Below are 15877 nucleotides of genomic sequence, written 5' to 3'. Positions count from 1 at the left end.
ATCAGGGCAGTCATGTGGAGTTGATGATTGTTTTCTGACACATCACTGTCTGGGGGTCTTTACAGGAAGTTGTCATTTTACTTAGGCTTCACTTGCAGGACATTGTGTTGCTATTTGGTCTCTCTCTTGTACTAAAGGGTTCACCACAGTGATATATTGTGGAAGCCTTTCAGAAGAAAGGACATCTTATGCTCATGGTGGCACCATCGATATGCTCCCAGTTAGGATCCTTGCTTGGCCTAGATTGGTTTGCAGATTCTGTTGGTCTACTTCAGCAGGGACATATCCTGTCACATTTTTTCCAGAAGAGTTCTCTGTGAGAGAACTGGGCACTCTTGTTGGTCATTCCTATTTGAAGAGAGGTCCGAAGATGGCATAACATTGGCAGTCATGGTGAGGCGGCAGACATTCCAATCTCTGTCCACCCTACTCCCATTCCCACCACCCCTTGTGCTTCCTGGCGTAGTGGCATTCACACATCTGAAGATAATGGTTGTGTACTGGACAATGGAGAGTTGGTGATTGCAAAGACACTACTTTTATGGGCCTACTGATGGTGTCCTATCAGTGTCACTGAGCTCTAACATGTTGGATGCTTCCCACCAGTGTCGTTAGGTTTATCTGCAGGAATGGAAGGTCAGCATCACATTGCCTGCTAGTGGATGCTTCATTAGAATGTTGAGCTCAGCAGCGTTCCTCCCTTGTCTACAGTAGTAGCCTCCAAGTGCGTGGGTTGTATATAATCCATGGAGCACTAAGAGTAGTGTTCCTCTCCCTTAAATGTCTGGAAGGTGAACTGTGACCAGAGGCCCTGCTGTTCTAGTCAGATCACCAATTGTAGGAATGGTACATAATCAAACAGGGTTCCATGTGTTCATGCCCATGTATGTAGAGTTATTGTAGGTCTTTCAGTGGGCCTTAAGTTTGGGCATTTATAAATGAGCATTTGCATTTCTGGAAAGTTAGTTTACTGGCAAGAACCTTATTTGTAGCTGTAGTCCTGTATTCGAACTGAGAATAAGGGAATGTGTGGTCATGATTTTCTAGGAGTGGAACAGCCTGAAGGCCGGTCATTTTAATATATATGACCTTCCATCTGTTTTGCACAGTTCAGCAGTCTAGGGGAGGGTGTTAGTGACTGAAGTGTTCTCCCATGTCAAGGAAGGTTCCTCTGTACCTTTCTGCTCGCTTCTCTTGTCCCATTCCTCGAAGCCAAATTCAGACAGTAATGAGGGAGAACAAGCTCATTTTTACTGCCTTTTGGAAGCTGAGAAGGATGTACTTTCAGGATTTTGGGTTCCTGGCAGTGCAGGAAACTGTCCTAGTACAAGTCAAAGAAGTTTTCTTAGTTAAGATGACAGCCAGCTCCACCGCATGGCCTAGCTGCTGCTTTAGATCCTCTGGACATTTTAGGAGTTTTAAAGGTGGTCATTATTTCAGGAAGCATTTTGTCAGTCATCATCTATGAAAGAGAAGACATTCTGTAGCTGGGAAAAGAAGAGCATCTATTACAGGCTCAAGCTTTTAGTAAACAGATGATCATGATGGTCCTTAGGCGCCTTTGAACTTGCATCACAAATATTCTATGGTTGTAGTGCATGTTTCTGGCATCTCTACACATCATGATCTTGTGTAGGGCAGAATAGTTTCTGTTGTCCAGCTGGCTGAGGAATATATGGAAGGTGTCCTGCATGTTAGCCCTCCTTTGATGAATCCTTCTTGGGACATGAACGACATGAATCCTGCTTCTTAGTTGGCTGGTTGTGTGGCTTTGTTCATTTGCAAGGTAGTTTCTTGGTGCCCATTGTTTCTTTCCACAAAATGTAGGAAACCTTATTTTAGCCTTTCACAAGGGTCATTCGTCACTTAGGGAGTATTCTGTTTTCCTCCCACTAGAGCTATCCAAATTTTTAATTTTTGTGTGGCATGTGTGTGCACATGCATGTGTGAATAAATTTGTATATTTATGGGTGGTACAGTAGTACAGCAGATTGTGTTTTCGCCTTACGGCAAGAGGTTCCCTGGTTCATTTCTCAACTGGTTTGCTTAATGTGCAGAGTCTGCACATCTTCCCTCTGTTTGCGAGTTTCCTCTGGGTGCTCCGATTTCCTACCTCATTCCAAAGGCAGTGCAGTAGGGTGGATTGGATACTGTTAAAATTGCCCATAGGTTTAAGTGTGGTACTACTGTGGCAGGGCTAGCCACCCTATATAGGTGTAAACCTTGGGTGTGGATGGATGGATATAAATACATATTTAGCCTTTAACTTTTTTTGGTGAAAATGGTGGTATAGTTAGTTGAATTACATTGATTTGCTGGCTATCAACTATAACGTAATTCAGTGTAGTCTGTAGTAAGTACATATAAATTCTGGGGGCATAGAGGCAGAGCAGCCCATGTAAAATTGATTTTTAAAATTGTATTTTTTTTGTTTTTAGTGTACATAGAGTGATGATTGCAAATGTGAATGAATTGTTTACATTTGTCCTCATTATGTAGAGTATTTAAGAGTTTTTTTTTTGTTTTGTTTTTTTTTTTTTTTTTTAAGTATCTTAGTTTTGGGTTTCGATTTTTGTTATAGTTCAGTTTATTACAAGGATGACTGCAAATGTTAAATGCATTGTTTACATTCGTTATTTTTTTCCCCATTTTTATTTGACTGTGCAACTTCACAATGTTTTGTTTCATGCACTTGCATACATACAAATGTGTGTGTATGTGGTCACAGTTCACTTGGTCAATACTCGTGCGACTGTAAACTGTAATGTGTTTTTGTGTGAAAGGACGCTTATGCTAAAGGCAGACTGGACGATTTCCTATTGATCAGCTGTGGTGAGTAGCTTTGTGGTAGGATTGGGAGTTTGTGTGCATGTGTGTGTAGTTAGAGGAGAGATTAAGTGGCGTGTGTGTGCCTGTGCATGCGTGCCACATGTGTGTGTGTGTGTGAGCTGTCCTGTGTGTGCCTGTGCATGCGTGCCACGTGTGTGTGTGTGAGCTGTCCTGTGTAGTGATAGTGTTACTGAAAGTTTTTTCTTTTTTATGATGAGGTGCAGGATTAGGGTTAGCACACACCACTGAGGAGGAGCAGGGGGCGACAGGTACTTTGTCAAAGTGACTAATAATTGCAGTTAAGAAAAAAAAACAGAAATTTCAGAGACAGATGAATGTTACACCTCACATAAAAAAGATAACTACATTCAATATAACCTATCACTTTCCCTTTCAGAAAGTAATCACAACAGAATCTTGGGTTTTGTAAGTCATCAAAAAGAGTACATGTTACAGTGCATTTCCTTTCCTGTTCAGCATACAATCCCACAAGTGCCTCTAAACCAACATCATTTGGTTCGTTCTTTCTTGTCATCAAAGTAGTAGATCATAATAGAACCTGCTTGTTCGCAACAAAAAGGCAGGGGATTCTGCTGCAAGTTTTTCCTGTTTCCAAGAAAAGAAGGTACCTGGAGACCAATTCTGGATTTGTCTTCCCTGAATACCTTTTTGTAGTTTCCAAATTTCAGGATGTTAATTTTTCCCCAGCTTTTTTTGGTTACCTTGGATCTCAATGATGCTTACCTCTATGTCCCCATTTGTCCACTTCATGGGGAATGTTTTAAGATTCTGTGACTTGGGATTATGCCATTAGTTTACTGTTTCGCCTTTGATTATCTACTGCTCCAAGAATATTCACGGTGTATTGTTCTTGTCATAGCATTCTACAGACTCGAAGGTATCCAAATATAGCCTTTTTTGGGTGATTTCCGAATACTAGCAACTTCCCTATGGAAGAGAATTCAAGACTTCGCGTTCACTATCAACCTCATCTAGCATTTAGGATTCACTCTGTACTTCAACAAGTCCAGTCTTCTTCCATATCATGCTCTGGTGTTCCATGGATGCCACCTCATTATATCTCTTTTGATGGTCTTTCTTCTTTCAGATGAGATTCTGCAAGTGAGGACTTCCAAGATGGCTGCATACTGAGTAACAGCTTGTTTCTAGCTCTCCCAGTGTGAAAACAGAAACTCTGCAGAGAAGGCCAGTAGACTTGTGGTCATGGGTAAATTTCAGTAACTGGCTAGTAAGCGCACTGCCTGGATGCCAGGAATAAAGAAATACAGAAGACCTGGCTACAAAAAGTGAGGAAGAAACATTGACTAGGGAGAAGTTCTGCAGCTGTTCCATAAAAAGCAATGCAACCTCCAGACATCCAGTAACCTACTAGAAGATACAAGACAACTGCATATAGACCTGGTTAAAATAAACAAAACACTGATGGAGAATAAGCAACTGGACTGGTATTCCACAGCAGGAGTTGTTAGTTGAAAGGGCACCTTGTGTGTGTGCTGCAAACCTAGCTATAATAAAGCAACCTAGACCTTTAATATTAAAGATGCATTTCCACCAGCAGAAGGAGTGGATTCTGACAAAACTGTGGTAGAAGGACAAAATACTAAAAGTGGGAGACAGCAGAGTCTTTGTGGAGAACAGTTAGTCATTGTACACAAGACAGAAGGGGAGTACATTCAATCCACTATTTTGAGAATGTTGAGAGACAGGTGTGAGATTCAGACTGCTGTATCCAGCTGTCGTTAATGTATTCTTCAATGGAGTGACAAAATAATTTTTTGATAAAGTGCATGCTAAGGAGGAAATACAAAAGTTTGTCCAACAAAAAGTGAGCTGTGAAACAGGAGATTGTGCTTCTTATTCTTCTGGTAATAAAGACCACAGAGACACTGTACCTGTGAAACCTTTTACAGTATTTCAGTGGAAAATGTTGGAGAAAAGGAAGGGGGCACAATAATTGACTAGAAGAATTGAGAGTATGTTAGAAATGAAGCTGAGACACGATTTGTGTGATGGAGAAAACAGTAATGCAACCAGTAAATGAACATGGGATTATAATGCAACAATATAATTATATTTGTGAAATATGACAGAACAAGAAAATCTGGAAATATTGAACTTTTTCAAAAATTGTTGGATTTGTGGGGGACTGTAAAGTATATGCCCTACTTCATGTCATTAATGTTCTAAAAAATACTTTGGGGAGGGGAAGAGAGAGGAGAAAGCTAACTGTAAGTAGAGAATATTTTCTTTTTATAATAGTACTGTATTTGTGATGTATGGATTTCTTTCCATGTTGTTTTCAAGTGTTAATAGGTTTGTAAACAGGTGCTGCTGTTTTTTTCTCCTCTCTTCTCTTCTTTGTACAGTTTTAAGAAATACAGGCAATACAATGTGTAAGTAAAAAAAAAGCATGACAAAGTTAAAATCAGTGTGCTTTTTCTCATTATTGCATGGGGAAATAACTGGATTTAAGGACCTTAGATTGATTAGTTTTAAGAGAGAGTAAGTAAATTGTTGAATATTTTGATGCTTTTTTCCTGGCAAATGCATGTATACTTGCTAGCAATTCTGCAGCTGCTGTTCATGGTTCCATGGAAACAGTCCGATAAAGAGAAATTAGCTGTCTGGCTTTTATGACTTCATGGAGACAGTCTGATAAGAAACTGGAGACAATCTGGTGGAAGGGGATTGGCTGAGGGAAAAGAAAAAAAAAACAAGAGAAATTGGCTATGACATATAATGTTCTCTGAAAGCAATCGGGGGTTTTCCCAGCTGGGCGTTAGATAGGACAAAATCAATTAAGACTTGAAGTAAAATTCTCTCTTTTTTTAAATGCAGTGGGGATAAAAATATAAACAGGTGTTTCTTTTCTTTATCTCTCTCCTCTATTTTTCTTCAGTTTTAAGAAATGTGGGCACTGCAGTGTAAAAAAAAATAGGGGGGAGGTCTGTCACTCATCTCTTTCTACCAGATGACAAGCAGATGGGGCATTTTGCTTAGATGCTTTAATACATAGAAACACATCAGGATGGATAGCAGCATCATAAAATATACGCAAACTGGTTAATGGACAGACCTTATATACATACATGCTTAAATCTCAACAGCTTCCTAGAAAATGTCAGACAGACTTGCATATGCTCAGTATTTATACACTTGTGCAAACCCTTGGATGGCTTCTTAAAGGTACATTACCCACACATTGATCTATATCCTCCCTCTTAAAAAGATTGCCCTTGGTTAAAAAAAATATATTAGAGTTAGACATGCAGTATTATAGACATTAGAAGCAAACACAATGTTCGTGTCCAAGTTGCAGTGCATCTGTTACATAGTCTGGAGATATGACCAGATCTTGTAACATAACAATCTGGACTGAATTTAGCAACAGGGACAGTCTTCAGTGAATAACTCGTATCAGGAACTTCTGGATTCGTCACCGGAACAGGAATATTCTTTCGAACTTCCTGTGGAATTGAAACAATGGACATCTCGCTCTGAGATGGTCTTTCTCACAGGCTCACTCCTCCCTCTCTAACAGATGACAAGCAGGTGGGGTATTTTGTTTAGATGCTTTAATGCATAGAAACACATCAGGATGGATAGCAGCATCATAAAATATAAACAATATAAACAAACTGGTTAACAGACCAACCTTATTTACCTGCATGCTTACATTTCAACAGCTTGCTGCAAAATGGCAGTCAGACTTGCACGTGCTCAGTACTTACACTTGTGCAAGCCCTTGGATAACTTCTTAAAGGTACATACACACATTGATCTACAGTCTGGTCAAGAGAGTATGACAAAAGAAAAATCAGTCTGCTTTTTCCCATGCTTGTATAGGGAAATGACTGGGTTAAGACCCTAGGTGTTATCCAGTAACAAGTTTATTACAAAGAATGTAAATGAAAGAGTACTGAATATCATGAGGCTTTTTTCTGGTAAACAAGGTGGCCTTCACAGTTTTGTGTTTGGATTGCATGTCACTAATAGATTCTGATAATCTGATAGAGAAATAGCTTGGAGAAATTGTTTACTGAAAGCAGTCAAATGTTTTCTCAGCTGGGAGAGCTATAACGATAGGTAAAATAAAATAATACTAATCGCATAGGCTTGTACCATGCATCTTAGCATGATTAACCTTTCTTTTTGGTTAACTCTAATCTGTGTGGCTATCAACTTAGAACTTTTGTTACTGTAAGAAAGCAAAAACTTCAATATTTAAAGCTGTACATAGTTTTGTGTGTTAAGTTAATAGTTTTTTGGGGCGGTTCTGTTTCAGGGCTTTCAAAAAAACAAAAGGTTATGTAAAAGGTGGCATAGGCTCAAATGGATATGAGAAATAACTGTATGAAAGGCCAGCCTGCCAAACAGTATATGCATGTAAGATAAAAGTTAGAACTAGACATTTAACAAAAAACAGTTATACATAAGGTGGTAATAATAGCTATATAAGAAAATTATGCTTTCTCTAATGTCTTTCAGTCTGAATGGTCTTACAGATAGAGTAGTGAACTATATTAAAACATGTAGAGTGCAAATAGCTATGCTACAGGAGACAGACACACCTGGAAAGAATTGAACATGTGAATTTGATAAAGGTTTTCAGTATGGTTATTCAACAGAATATCTGGGGCAAAGGAAAATAGTACTTATATGAATTGCAAGAGGAGCTCCAATAGTGAGAGAATATGGGAAAATAAGGTAATAATGAAAGATATATTAGTATTAAGGAGCTACTTGCAAGGGAAGAGGACTACACCGGTGTGCACTTAACATTAAAACTGCTATAATGGAGCTTAAGAAAATTCTGGGGGAAATTATCAGCTTTCAGCAAGGAATATTATTTATAGGTAGAGACTGGAATTTGTTTTGCAACAGTGAATGTGTGTCCTGGGGGTCTAGAAGGGAAATCAACAGAAGGGGTAGATTTTTGTAGAAATTTATAAAAATGTTTAGCATGGAAGATGTAAATTTAGTACTAGGAGTTTGGAGTGAATTTACACATTATTCTCCAAGATAAAAAACTGGGCTAGGCTAGATAGAGTTTATATCTTCGAGGAACGTGCATTTAATTGAAGGTCTTGAAATGCATTCCAATAATTATTTCAGATCACGTGCAAACAATAACTAAAATAAAACCGCAAGGTAATGAAATAAAAATGAGACACTGGTGCTTTCCTGTCTATCGATTGAAAAGAGAGGAATTAAATGAATGGATTTTAGAATTAATTCCGGAGCAATTAGGACAATATAGAATTTTTTTCTGAAAATATAGCTAGGGAGAGGGATAAAATTAAAGTGGAGTTTAAAACTAGGGTAGAAATAAAGGAAAGGGGGGATATGGTTAAGAAGCAACAAGAATTGTTTAGCGGGACTAACAAATGTTAAAGTATTGCAAAATAGGGGTAATCTCTCAGAACAAGAAACGGAGCAACTGTACAATGCTAAACAGAAAATAAGGGGTTACCTCAATAATGTGCATGAGTTTAGAAAGGTTGCTGTTAAGCAACTGTTTTTTGATAATTCTAGAGCACAAAAATTGTTAGCACAATGACTCTGGCACCAGGAAGTGGAAGTGGCTGTCACCATGTGTAAGGAGCCTGTAACAAGGAAGATAAGATCCTGTAGAAGTATTAGAAATATTTCAGAATTTCTATGAAAGTTTATATAAAGCAGAGAAATATGGAAATCAAGAAAAGGTACAAATGAAAATGTTTATGAAATAATTAAATATGCTAAGGTTAGAGGTGGATTACGCTCAGTTACTAACAGGATAGGAAGAGATGAGATAATGGTTGTGTATAACCAATCTACAGGAAACCCCCCAGGAGTAGATGGTATTCCTTTGAAACTTTGGAAGCTAGGAGGGAAAAAACTGAAATATCTGGAAGGTTTTGGTTAACAGTATTTTAAGAGGAGGAGAAGTACCAGCATCCTGGAAGAAGGTGGTGGTAACGGTAATACCTAAAGAGGGTAAAGAGACATTGGATCCAGCTTCATACAGGCCAATTTCAGTACTAAACCACGATTATAATGTTTTTATAGGTGGGGGTCCTCTCTGATAACTTTGTTAGCATTATATTTAGAACCAGGCAGGGTTGTCCACATTCCCCTTTGTTTGCATTATATTTAGAACCAGGCAGGGTTGTCCACATTCCCCTTTGTTTGCATTATATTTAGAACCAGGCAGGGTTGTCCACATTCCCCTTTGTTTGCATTATATTTAGAACCAGGCAGGGTTGACCACATTCCCCTTTGCTTGCATTATATTTAGAACCAGGCAGGGTTGTCCGTTTTCCCCTTTGTTGTTTGCATTATATTTAGAACCATTGTCAAAGAAAATAAGGAAATCAGAAATTCAAGGATATAATTGGTATGGTAGTCAGGGAACGCTGGCTGTACTTGCAGTTGATATTATTTTATACATAAAACCAGAAAGGGACATTACAGGGCTGTGGAACATTTTAAGACCGTTTCAGATCTTTTCAGGATAAAAAATTAATGAAGCTACTACAAAGGCAATAGCGGTAAATTATGTACCTGCGCACGGATTGGTCCAGCAATATCCATATTTATGGGGACGTGATAAAATGAAGTATTTAGGATTATGGATCAGAAATGACACTGTTGTGGCAGCTAAGGATATGTGGGAAGAGACTAAACAGAGGACAGTAGAAAAATTGAGAAACTGGAAGCTTTGTTATATGATATAGATACTAAGATACAAGGAATTAAAATGTTTTTATTCCCTTTAGTCTTGTACACAGGTTAGGAATACTTTTATAAACCAGAGGCGAAGCTGTGGATAGCAATTAAAAAAAGAGTTGAAGGTTTTTATGTGAGAAGGGAAGACACCAAGGGTCAAGTGGAGATGCAATGATTCTACCAATAGAACAAGACAGACTAGGATTACCCAATTTGCGGGGGTATTATAGAGCAACCCAGTTAAGGCTCTTATATAGCACATGTAGAAAACTATAATTCAAAGTGGAAAGGAATGATGCAGGGGGGAAGCTCAGGAAATAAGGAGAGATTGGGATTTTGTATGCAGATTCTTAAGGAGAACAACAAAATAATACAGAGGATTATGTTCATAAAATAGCAGGGAGTATTGTGAGAATTAAGCACGAGAATGGAGAAAAGAGATTTTGCTGATAGGGATACAGATAAGGAAGAGGGTGCTGGAATTTATTGGAGAAAACTGGCAAAGGAACCAATGTATTGGAAGCAAATAAATAGAAAGGGAAAGGTAATAGACTGGGAAGAGGCTAAGAATTTATATGGACTGCAGGTTAGAGATTACCTACCGTATCAAGGACTGATATCAGAGTATAGGCAAAGGGAAAGAAATAGGGGTATCCTAAATGAAAGACCAGCACTGGTAGAGTTTTTAACAGAATCTAGAAAAGAAGCTGCCTTTAAAAAAGGAATAAATCATAGAGCATGTAAAATAATGCATGGTAATTATAAGAATCAGAGGAATTTGGAAAGGATTGGGGAGAGAGATTGGATAAGCAATTCACAAAGAAACAATGGGGGATATATGTACATCTCCCAAATCTACAACAAAGTCTAGAAGATGGTGCTTACATAGGTATTTTTATACCCCAAGTAGACTTCAAAGAATTTTTGCTCAGGTGGATAGCAAATGTTGGAGGTGTGATGGGGAAGAAAGAGGTGGCTGGGAACATATTTTTTTCGGAGTGTAATGAGCTGGCATACTGGGGATTCCCTGTGGACCACTCTGTAGGAGATGCTGGGTGAGCAGATTGGATTGACTGGGGAGATGATTTTTTTGAGCAGTGATACCGAATCGGAATTGCTTAGACATGGTAAAGCTCTGCTGAGTCTAATTATGGTGGCTGCCAAAAAAACAATTACTAGAAAATGGAAATCAAAGTCTAGACCAACTTTACTAGAAGTAGTGAATATAGTAATGGCGATAAAACTGGAATTGAGGTCTTTAGAAAAAGGTAGGAGCAAACTGCATAGGAAAAATGGGAATTGTGGGAACAATACATACAAGGAGGAATGACATTTAAAAGAAGGCAGGACTTAAATGAGCTATGTAATGTTTGACTGAAAATCATTCGATAGATTATTAGTAATGTACGATGATTGCAATGGGGAGTGTGTCACTATTGTTTATGTAAAATACTTGCAGCTAGGATTGTTTCAGTGTGGTTTGTTTTCATTTATATAAATGTATGATTGCTTATGTTGTAAGTTATGGTTTAATAAAGATGTTTTTCTTGTTAAAAAAAAGGGTTCAGGAATTGAATAATCTGTCATGTTGCTTAGGTTATATGATATGTAGCAATATATGGGAAGCATAATGTTTGTTAATTTTAACTTATTAATGCAATTTGTTTACTTTTATATAAATGTAAATGTGCCTATGTCACAAGTGATAATTCAATAAAGGTGTTTTAAAAAAAAAGATTTAGTGTTAAGGTAAGTTCTTGCATGACTCCTTTTTTATCAGTTGCAATGTTTACAACCTCTCATTAGTACAATTTCTTAATTTACATCTTTATATTTTGTTCAGAAAGAAAAAATACTTCAGGTCAAACTCCTTACCACAGTCAACATCAAGATTTAGTTCTGGACATCAAAATCCATCAACTTGCTATTCCAAAATGCCAGCAGCTCCCAGCAGGAAGCCAGGAGTCATGGCGCCACCAGTACCTCAAAGCAATCGGCGAAGTTTTCTTAAACCTTCTTTTTCTCTACAGTGAGTTACGGGGCTTGATTACAGCACTTAATCATGCTTCAGTTGATATGGAATGCTTTGTTGCAGTAATCTGTGAATGACCAAAAATCAGAGACACAAACTTGCTGCCTTGAGGATACATAGGATGTCCTTGACAATAGATATCAAGTCCTTTTTATTTTAATTGCAGAGTGTTTCACTTTTGTGGCTTGTATTAAATGTCTTTGCATCCTGTCATATAGAATGCAAATCACAGACCATCTTGATGCTTATTTATGAATCATTTGAAGGGGTAGCAGTCATTACTGTGTTGAACATATCAGACTACTTTCTGACTGACTTAGTTTCATTTTTGTTCTAGTGGTTTTCAGTAGCAGTAAAAGTTCTTTTGTTTTCTCTTGTCCTTTTCTTTAGTCATAAACTGGACTTTTTTGTATATATGTATATAAAATTGACACCATCTAGTATTTTTATTATGCAAAGATCAACTGCTGCATCCAAGAAATGTGTATAACCACAAGAAGTATGTGGTAAGAAAGCGTCTTACTCCTTGGAGATTGAACCTTTGGCAAATAGATATGTGTTAAATTATTTATGTGCATGTCAGAAAGACATTAACATGGGTTTGTGGAGAATAGCTTTTATCATCTTAGCATCATTTCCATAATTACATCACTTTTTTCAGTCTGCGTATTTACATTTTTTTTGTATTGTTGGATTTTGGGGGTTGTTTTTTTTTTTAAATTGTGACCTTATGTGTAAAGTTGTCTTAATTCCTGGTATATTACGTCATTTACTAGAGGTATGTTATTTCGTATCCTTATGAAAGATACGTTGAGTGCTGTATCCTACCATCTTGTCATACATTGTTTCCTTGTAAGTATCCTTTTCTAATTAGATAAATTACATTTTAGTGTAGTCAGTGGAAATATTTCTATTGATTTTGTCACTTTTTTGTTAATTATGGGCTGCTCAAATGACCCTTTTCAGCTTCTACCCAGGCATAGGTCAAAGACATGAACAGCAGAATAACATTTACAGTAGGTACTTTTTAGCAACAAGAAACTGCTATTGTAAGTGTTATCACTGTATTATAAATGAGCAAGGACAATATTGCAGTAATTATTGTTACTGTTGTTTTGCAGTTTGGTTCCCGTGTGGAGTGCCTTCTGTGCAGAGTCTGTGCACTTTTTTCAGCAGGTCCTCCAATTTCCTGTCTTATCCCAAAACTGTTCCGCAGGTGAATTTGGTGATCCTGGTATAGACACGTGTCCTTTCCTGCATTACTTTCCCCACCTAGCACCCACTGAGTGCCTTCCCCTGTAACCCTTGACTAAGTATAGCTGTTATCCGAGAATGACTGAAAAATCCCACTTTTATGTTAAAAAGTTGATTTTGTGTACAGACTATATTCTGGTGCTCTTCATCTTGTATCCTTCAAGCAGTGGCTGCCTAAGGTGTATTCATTTTTGTCTGAGATCTTGTTCTTTCTGTGAGAGATGTTAATGTATGAAAGATTGTTGCATGAGCATTATTTAGACTACTTTGCCTGCCTATTTTTCTATAATGCACCAAAGACTTAAAACAGTATAAAATATTACATTTACTATGTAGGGTTTGCAGACTTGGCTGTATTTGCTGGAAATGGCACCCCACTCTACCTTTGAAGATTGTTTGCAGTCTTTGATAAGAAGATATATCATATACATTTGAGTGCTGGCATTGTATTAGCATATATTAAAGAAGCTGTTACTACATTCAAATAGAGACTACCAGGAATTTAAAGCCAGTGCTGTTTTCAGGAGTAGGTATTAATATCTGAACCAAAATGGCTACTTGTTGAGCAATATGAAAAGTAGGCCCAATATTCCTTTTTAAAATGCCAGGAGAGAAAAAAAAAACTGTAACTGGCATATCATATATGTTCAGTAGTGGTGCCTATTCTTCCTGTTAAAATGGAGGAAGTTTGTGCTGTTTAAAAAGTTCTGCACTGTTTATTTTCCAAATATTAACCATAAAAGCCTCTATTTATGTTACATATACTAACTAAAACATTGTGTACTTCTTGCCAGAAGGCTGTGCATGTGCAGGTGATGTCTGGTCAATGTGTAGACATTGCTGTGCACACTGATAAATACTTAACATTGCAGCAGTCTGCCTGCACCATTCTGAATGCACTTCTTTGTAATTAGTTACCTTTTCTGATAATTGCTAAGATTCAAGCTTCATTGTTTCCCCAAATTACAGTATTGTGATGTTAGTTCATAGTCAAAAATGATCGTTTCTTTTCGTGTTTCTGAGCAAGTTCATACATGCCTTGAGAGCTTTGTAAACTTTTTAGTAAAGGAATCTGTACAAAATTAGCTTGATCCCTTGTTGACATCAGTGTAAAGAATATCATGTTGCTACATCCATATATTTTAATGGATGTGCCATTGGTCATCCATTGTGACTCATTGAAGCACATGATGCATCCCCACACTGCCCCTTGTGCTGATGTCACCAAGAAATAAGTTTAGCTGCTGTTGGCAAGAGTATATTTTTGCAAAGAATTTTATGTACAAACTAAAAAGTTATTATCAAAACAATTGACAAGTGCATCTTGGTAATATAGGTGCCACATACCTTGGTGCAAAAGTCATGTCCTGAGCTATTCGAGGCACTTTAAGCAGTTTTAGCATACCTTTATACTTTTTTATACATCATACAAGGTGTTTGAAAAGCTTCATGAAGTGATAGTTTGAACTTGGAATGTATTTAATTGATGGAACTGTGTTCTCACTTGTGGACTACAGTGGGTTACAGCTTTTTGCATTCTGCATCTGTTTAGTCTGTTCTTTTGCAGTATATTTTCCTGTACTTATGTCTTTGTGCCTAATTAAAGAAGCTGCTGTGAGTGCCAGAAACACATTAATCTGAGTTTTAGCATGCATCATTCATACCCGTATTTAGCTTTGTGATCTTTTTTAAAGGTTTATTTTAAATTCAGTTGATTGCATTATTTTCTAGCTACTTCAGATTATTTTTTATTTTTGTTCATAATTTCTAGTTTGCTTATCCTTTGCTTTATCAGAAGTCATATTTTAAGGCAAATACACATGTATGTACACGCATGTTAACAGAGGAATCGATGCAGAATGGAAAGATAAACTTTAGTGAATTGTATAGGTTTCTAGAGACTTGAAACAGTAATGCATATATTAACTTACAAGGGAGCAACTGTCACTAATTATAAAGCAGAAAGTGACATTCATTATAAATGGATATCATCTGCAGCTTAACCTTCTGTAATGTTACTTTGTTTTAAGCATTACTTGAACATCTATTGGGTGGCTCATTTTAAACAGTTAAAGATGCACAGTACATGACACCTACATAATAGAAAAGTATGTCTAATCTGAAGGATAATTTTATAATTAGCTGTTCACTGTTTACATAGTCTTAAGCTTTTATTGACCATTTTAAATGTTCTCATTGGTTAGGTAAGACAAATTGGCTGTGTTTGCCTTATTCATCTTGTTTTATTGCATTGCTTGTGAATGACATGTAACTGTTAATGTGCAAGTTGGAGTTACTCATCTAGGTGACTGACATTTGTTCATCTAGCCGTCTGACATCAGGAATTCTTTTGAAGTTCATGTAAATGAAGTAAAGCACTCAACTCTTCTTTTACTTTAATAAAATGTAATATTTCATGGCGTTCAGTTTGGTGATGGCCTGATTTGTCTGTGGTGTTTGAAGGCAGTTGTGTCGTGATTACCTTGCCCTTACTTCATTTAACTGTATGTTTAAATGTACTGCTGTAAAATATTGTTTATATATGTAAATGTTAAATATATTTGATGTTGATAGTCAAGATATTATTATAATAAAATATAATTTCCAACTCTTTTTTTGAAGTTTGTGTTTTAAATTGTAGCTGCTTAAGTTTCCAGGACTGTATTTCTTTTGCATGTCATGAAGCATGAATGTGTAGAAAGTGTTGGATAACTACTGTACTAAATTCACTGTTCATTCCTAAGAAGAAACACCTCATGATCCTCTATCGCGACTGTCTTAAGAGTTTATCTACAGATAATTGTGAGTCAAAAGGCATTATCACTAAACCACAAATAAACTGCATTTTTTTTGTTCCAAACTTTCCAGACTTCGGATTGCAAGTGGTAGTGTGTTCCACATCCTACCTTTATTTTGGTTGAAAAAGTCACCCAGCCTCTTGTACTTATCTGAGGCAAAAGCACCAGATATCCACGATTCATAGGTTTCAAACACTGTCGCTTCCCCAACTACCTGTTAAAAAAAGAGAAA

General features: G+C 37.1%; 1 protein-coding gene across 1 annotated transcript in view; it reads left to right on the top strand.

The window, feature by feature from the left end:
• Positions 1–15460, top strand: part of BLM (BLM RecQ like helicase) — a 1689823-nt gene extending 1674363 nt beyond the window's left edge. Inside the window, exon 24 of the mRNA XM_044077719.1 lies at positions 11405–15460. Coding sequence (XP_043933654.1) covers positions 11405–11594 — 190 coding nt within the window. The 3' untranslated portion in view covers positions 11595–15460. The remainder of the gene's footprint in view (positions 1–11404) is intronic.
• Positions 15461–15877: the final 417 nt, after the last annotated feature.

The sequence above is a fragment of the Protopterus annectens genome, chromosome 7.part0 (assembly GCF_019279795.1).
Source record: "Protopterus annectens isolate FY-2018-M chromosome 7.part0, PAN1.0, whole genome shotgun sequence".
In the NCBI taxonomy this organism is placed as follows: domain Eukaryota; kingdom Metazoa; phylum Chordata; order Ceratodontiformes; family Protopteridae; genus Protopterus; species Protopterus annectens.
The sequence above is the reverse complement of the archived record's forward strand: the minus strand, read 5'-3'. Positions and strand labels throughout refer to the sequence as shown.